At 58.8% G+C, this 6107-nt stretch overlaps 2 protein-coding genes across 4 annotated transcripts in view; one reads left to right on the plus strand and one right to left on the minus strand.

The window, feature by feature from the left end:
- RFLNB (refilin B) overlaps positions 1-3801 on the plus strand; it is a 4347-nt gene extending 546 nt beyond the window's left edge. Inside the window, exons 2-4 of the mRNA XM_021416111.1 lie at positions 4-177; positions 1094-1203; positions 1912-3801. Of these exons, the coding sequence (XP_021271786.1) occupies positions 4-177; positions 1094-1203; positions 1912-2242 (615 nt within the window). The 3' untranslated portion in view covers positions 2243-3801. The remainder of the gene's footprint in view (positions 1-3; positions 178-1093; positions 1204-1911) is intronic.
- Positions 3632-5920, minus strand: C18H17orf97 (chromosome 18 C17orf97 homolog). Of its 3 annotated transcripts, XM_021415442.1 has the most exons (4): positions 5785-5920; positions 5466-5624; positions 5204-5305; positions 3632-4881 (listed from the first exon to the last, which is right to left on the minus strand). In XM_021415442.1, the coding sequence occupies exons 2-4, from the start codon at positions 5503-5505 to the stop codon at positions 4454-4456; spliced, it is 570 nt and encodes a 189-aa protein (XP_021271117.1). In that variant the 5' UTR covers positions 5506-5624; positions 5785-5920; the 3' UTR covers positions 3632-4453. The 3 variants fall into 3 exon arrangements, with proteins under 3 accessions (XP_021271117.1, XP_021271115.1, XP_021271118.1); XM_021415440.1 differs by having other exon boundaries at positions 5466-5838; XM_021415443.1 differs by having other exon boundaries at positions 3632-4878; positions 5466-5834.

Consider the following 6107-nt stretch of genomic DNA (forward strand, 5'->3'; position numbering starts at 1 on the left):
GAGCTGCCCGACGCCAGGACGCGGGGAGACGCGGGGCTCGACAGCCCCGACTCCGGGCTGCCCCCCAGCCCCGGACCCGCCCACCCGCACTGGCCGCTGTCCGCTGGGAGCCCCGAGCGCGCCGCGCACAACGGACTGCCGGAGCCCGAGCCCCCCGCGTCCGCCTCCGCGGTTGCGGTGAGTGCCGCGCGTTCGGGACCCTCTGGGGGGAGGGGAGGGGAGTCCGGCTCGAGGGAATGGCGGGTGGGACCGGGGGGGGTTGGCGGCTTCCAGCCCGGGGCGGCTCGGTCCCGCGTCGGGGTTGGGAGCGTTGCGTGACCCCGCAAAGCGCCGAGGAAAACGGCTCGCGGTGTTCCGAGACCGGCCCGGGGCAGGAGCCGCTGTGCCAAAGCGCTCCCAGCCGGCAGCATCCGTGCACGGCTGCGGGAAGCGCTCCTGAGCGTTGCTGCTGAGCTACGACACGAACGCTTCGCACCGTCCGGACCGGAGGGACGGCCCCGAAGGTGGAACCGGGACGGGCTGAGCGCTCGGGGGCCCTGGGGACCGCGGGGACCCCGGCTTTGCCCTTCCAGGAGGGGGCACGGGGATGCTGTGCTGCAGCACCGCTGCTCGGCTCTGAGTTGGTCCTTCCCGGGGTGGGACTGCACGAGACCGGCGCTGCTTCGGTTTCATGTTTAGGGACAGCGCCGTGGCACGGCAGCCACGTGAAGCTTGCTCCCCGCCGGGCGCCCCGCAGTAATTCTCTGCCGTGGTCTGCTGGGGGGTGCCTGGGGTGTTCAGCCAAGAGCCGTTTCGCAGACTTGTATCACTAACTACGGGCTGAACTCGTTCACGTGAGCGCTCGTGTTTTACGATCGCAGTTCATCCTGCGCTGTGCCTGGGGGGTTGTGCCTTTCCCGTGCCCCACACCGGCCCCATAGGGAGCGCTTTGCCTTCCAGACCTGCCCCGTGCCCACCCCTTTGGGGCGGTGTTGGGCCCTGCAGGCTGCACCCCCAGCGCTCTGCCCAGCAGATTCATCCATACACAACGGGCACCACGACAGAATGTGCCCGTGTTGTGACATTGCAGGCGTTATTTTTACTTTTCTTGCAGAATTCCACGTTCTCTCCCAGCCCTGCTCTCTCCAGCTGCCCTCCGAGACTGTGTCCTTTATCCTTTGGCGAAGGCGTTGAGTTTGACCCTTTACCACCGAAGGAAATAAGGTAAATGCTGTGTTACACCGTCACCGGTTGGAAGGAGTTAGCACGTAAAGGAGTAGCTGGGCCTTATCAGTGCTGTGAGTCAAGTTAATTTATTTGCAGAGCTGTTGCTCACGCAGCTGTACATTCCTGGACCTGGACATTTGCACAGACTGAAGGAGTGTTCAGCCTCTCTTTAATCCCATATGGTTTTTTTCCAGGAAGACTTCCTGTGTTTTACAGCCCTGCTTTTACTCCTAAACGCTGCCTCTCAGCTCATTAACCAGGAGAGGACCTTCACAGAAGCCACCTCTCTAGAAATGCTTTGTTAGGGGGAAGAAACTGTCCTCTGCCCGGTGCACGAGGGGCTGAAATCTGAGGGCCTGAAGGTGGGAAGGAGCCCACCAGGGCTGTTTGCACCGAGTGAAGGCCAACCCAGATCTGCTGCAGTGTAAAGGAGATGAAAGATGACTCCTGGAGGAGGAAAACAAAGAAAATAACGTATGCTCCCGTGAACTTAGCCCAGCACGGAGTAGGGATGCTTCTGTGCGAAGCCTAAGGGTGAACCCAGCCCTCCATATGGAGGCACTGGAGCCTGTAGGATGGCCGTATGCCTCCCACACTCCGACCCCAGACAGTGGGGGTGGGAAGGTGCTTCTCAGCGGGGCTGAGGAGCAGCACCTACTCCGTGGCTCCATTTCCCACGTCTCTCTCCTCCTCTCTGCGTTCCAGGTACACCTCCTCGGTTAAGTACGACTCGGAGAAGCACTTCATCGACGACGTCTACATGCCGGTGGGCTTAAGCGTTTCCTCCTGCAGCCAAACCATCGTCTGCGTCCCCGACTGCACGTGGCGCAGCTACAAAGCGGAGGTGCGCTTCGAGCCCCGCAACAAACCCCAGCGCTTCACCAGCACCACCATCGTCTACCCGAAGCACGCCAAGACTGTGTACACCACCACGCTGGATTACAACTGCCGCAAATCCCTGCGGCGCTTCCTCTCCAGCGTGGAGCTGGAAACCTCCGAGTACCTCGGGAGCGACTGCGTCCTGGATGGCTGCTGACCGGCGCCCGTTCCCCTCGCTCCGATCCGTCCCGCTCCCGTCTCGCCGCGCTCTCGCTCTCCGTTCGCCGCGGTGGGTGCAGGCCCCACCTTTGCAGTCCCCACCTCTTGCTCAGCTCCTCCTATTCCTGCTTTAAGAGTCAGAGCGGCCCGAACGCGGTCGTCAGTGGGAACGTGGCTTAGTGAGGAATTTCTTCGCCGTTTTCAGTCGTGGGTTCCCTCCCCTACCCCGCAGTGCAGCTGTCAGATGGAAAGAAGGGGAAACGTTTTCCCGGAGAAAAAACTACTAGAATGGGGAGTAGCGTTGGGCAGGGGGAAGTGGCCTGGGTGCTCTGTGGGGATGTGCAAAGATAAGGGCAGTTCACTCTTGCAGACAAACCACCAGGTCCCCGGATTACGTACAGACAGAGCTGTCATTCGTTTTGGTTCAGATCATGGGACTGTCCTCGGGAAGGACGGTCCCCTGGCATCTGCTGGAAAGAACTCATAGAAAGTCTGGGTTGCTGTACTCAACAGATACAAAATGCCACCCGATGGCATTCAGGTCTGGTAGGAAGTGGTGATTTGGAAAGAAGCGTAGAGCAGGAGAGAAACTGCTGGTGCAGCTCCAGGCAGCGGAGAAGGAATCAGGATGGGGCAGCGCTTGTGGGTCTTGGGGCTGGAGGGGACCCCTGCAACGTGAGGCAGGAGAGCTGCGGGGCCAAAGGGAACAAGCTCAGGTGCAATGGCAGCTCTCGACCTGCGTCTAACGAGGGTTCAGTGGGTGAGAGACTCAGGAGCCTGTTCTGCAGCCGTGCTTACGGTGTGTACGCGCACGTGGGGTGAGCGGTGTGGAAGTGCAGGGAAGCGGGCGTGAGTTGGCGCGCTGCGTTTTGTGGTCGTCCTTTTGGTTTTGTACTTATTTATTCGCTCGGAACAGAACGTCTTTCATCTTCGCTCCAGATCACCAAGCCCCCAAACAGCTCCAGGGTGACGCAGGGCGCCACGTTCAGGTGGGCTCAGCTCCAGGATGAAGAGCGGCGCGGCCTTGTCGCTAAACACATCGGCTTTGGATGACAGCATTTGGGGGGTGCATCTTAAATCCCCACCACGATGGTCCCTTAAACGTGACCCCAGGGTCCCCTTGTGTACGAGGTGGCACCACCCAGCCCTCGGGGTGGGATTTGGGATGGACAGAGCAGGCACAGGGAGCTACGTGTCCCCGCGGGACGCGGTGCAGGGCTGCTCCAGCGGCGCTCTTCCCATGAGTGTCTTTGCAGGAGATGGGAGAGGAGATGATTTTAACCTGTAACCGTGAATGACCCCTAATTAAATTAGAAACGGAACGACCCTTACAGCGTGGCCGCAGGTTAGAGCAACCCGGTTTGTGTGAAGCAAACCGAACGACGTGCCCTTGTAATGGATTTTAATTGGTAGAGGTGCCTTTTACATTATTTATGTCCCGACATCTGCAAAGCTCTGATCAGCAATGTGCGAGTGTTCTGATGGCTGCGGAGTTTGCCTCCCCCTCTCATTTTCAGTTGTCTTTTACTTCACCGATAATAAACCATCTGAAAAGCGCGGGGGAAGTCTCCTCATTTTTCAGTCCTTTTTCACTCAAAGCTTTTCCGTGTTTATGATGGCATTTGCACAGCAATAAATATGGGATCTCCCCTCCCCCTTGTTTCTCTTGCATCATGTGTTGCTGTTATTACATATGCAAGGAAGGTGTGAAACCATCTGTACTATAAAATCACAGATGTGGTGGCTTTATCAGGTTAGGACGACAGGAACAAGGGCTGTGAAGGCAGCTGAAAATCCCTCCTGGGATGCGAGTCTCTCACCTGCTGTAGCTTCATTTGTGAGGAGAGATTCTGGTGTGGGTTTTGGCGTATCCCACAAACAAAGTCCTTTATAAACACAAGTATTTAACCGGATAGGAATTTCTGTTCAATTTTGGACAATATGTAGACGCTCAAATGCTATGTTAGTAAATAAAGAGGGCATAAAAGTAGGAGGGGAACGTGCTCTACGTTAAGCTTCATGAAAACCGAGTGCAGTATTGCTTGGGAATGGACTAAGAGCAATAAGCAGTGACCCTGCGGGCAGAGGGCAGTGCAGGCAGGAACGCTTTCAATCGCAGCAGCCTTGAGTTGGGTCTGTGTCTCAGCAAACGTTTTTAAAATGCAAACACCTCCTTCTTTGTGCGGTGGCTCGGAGCCCCTGGGCTCCCTCAGTGCTCGGGAGCTGTTTGCTCCCCTGGAAAATAATGGCAGCGATGCTCTGTGTGATGGGAGCATGGAGCCGTGGTGTGGTGATGGGGGACGCCCAGCAGCCAGGGTGTTTGTTGCTGGAGGTGCAGCCCGTAGCGCTTCCTCCTGTTCAGCCTGTAGGTTCGCAGCCTCTCCTCCTCCGCCGCGGGGTCCTCCAGGATCCCATCCCAACGAAGGCTTTCGTTAAACCAAGCAGAAAGAGTGAGCTCCGTCTGACCAGGATCCAAAACCGTGGAGGCTGATGATGAAACCGCGCTGACTTCCGTGCCCACCTGTGTCCCCCTGGCGTCACTTTGGGCCGGGTCAGGGTTCCCCCCGTGGCCGAAGTCCTTGCGGCATGCAGCAGAGCCAGCCTTCTTCTTTCTGGCTTTGTGGTGGTGTTTTCCTGCTGACGTGATACCAACCCCGTTAGCCAAAACGTATACATTGCACTGAGGCTTTTCTGCTCCAACTTTGTAATGAGAATGATGAAGTAACTCCGTATGTGCTGCGCCATGCACACATGTCCATTAGTAAGGAATCAAAACTGCTACCGGCGCTCGGAAGCACAGATTTATCTGCTAGGTTAACCTAACAACTCCCACACCGACACCACACGCTTACACACCCACGCGGCCGCGGATGGAGCGCTCGCTGGGAGCTGTGAAGGGCCACGGGCGGCCCCGAGCTGTGGCTGTGTGACTCTGTGACCCCTCCCCAGCCCATCTCACCTCCCCGCGTGGCGGCGGTGCTCCGCTCCGATGGCGGCTCTGGGCCCCGTGTGCAGCCCTTGGTCCCTTGACGCCTGCCCAGCACTGCAGCAGCCCCCGAGCCTGGGGGGGGAGGAAGGAAGGGAAGGAGGGGGGGAGGGAGGTGGTCAGCGGTGAGGTGTCCCCTGCCCCACAACCCCATCCGCCTGCCCTCAGTACCTCACCTCCTCCTCCCGCAGCCCCTCCATCCCAATCCTCCCCACCCTCCCATCTCTCCGCTCACCTCCCCGTTTCATTCCTCCCCTCAGCGCTCTGCCCTCCATCTCCCCGCGTCCTCCTTTTCAGCGATGTCTCTGGGACAGCCATGGCTCCTGGGCCGGCCCGGGCTTGTCCTCTTGGCTGGGACCCAGCGCTGCTCTGCGCATGGCGGTGACACACAGCGCTGCGGAGGGACCGCACCTCAGCCATGGGGCACTGCGGGGCGGCCACCCCCACATCCACAGCCCCACATCCCCACATCCCCTCAGTTGATGAAGGGGTGCAATGGCGGCTGGGGGGCCACTGTGAGCCTGGAGGAAAAGCCCTCCCAGGTGATGTTTTACCAAAGTAAAGCACCTCCCGCCTCCGGGTTGGCACCAACTCCTTTCATTGTGACAAAATCCGACTTTGTGGCCCCGATCCGGGCCCAGAGCTCCGCGCAGAGCCCCGTCAGCGCCCCGCAGCGTGGGCCGCCATTTCCCGGTCCTGCAGGGCACCCCTATGGCCGGCACGCTCCCGCTCAGGCCACGCTCGGGAGCTTTGTAGGGCCGGTTTGCTTCCTCCTGTTTGTTTATGTTGGTTCTCTTTGTTTATTTTACTTCTGTTTGTTTACTATTTGCCTTCACTTCCTTTACTTCGGTTCTACGCCTCGCTTCCTTCGGCCTCC

Source organism: Numida meleagris, chromosome 18 (genome assembly GCF_002078875.1).
Source record: "Numida meleagris isolate 19003 breed g44 Domestic line chromosome 18, NumMel1.0, whole genome shotgun sequence".
In the NCBI taxonomy this organism is placed as follows: domain Eukaryota; kingdom Metazoa; phylum Chordata; class Aves; order Galliformes; family Numididae; genus Numida; species Numida meleagris.

Bases quoted from the DNA above. Each gene is read 5' to 3' on its own strand.
- C18H17orf97 (XM_021415442.1), bottom strand. From the start codon at position 5,505: ATGGAGGGCAGAGCGCTGAGGGGAGGAATGAAACGGGGAG. The intron at 5,306-5,465 runs GTGAGCGGAGAG...CTCCCCCCCCAG, and splicing joins GGGAGGAATGAAACGGGGAG to GCTCGGGGGCTGCTGCAGTG. The intron at 4,882-5,203 runs GTGAGATGGGCT...GTATCACGTCAG, and splicing joins CACCGCCGCCACGCGGGGAG to CAGGAAAACACCACCACAAA.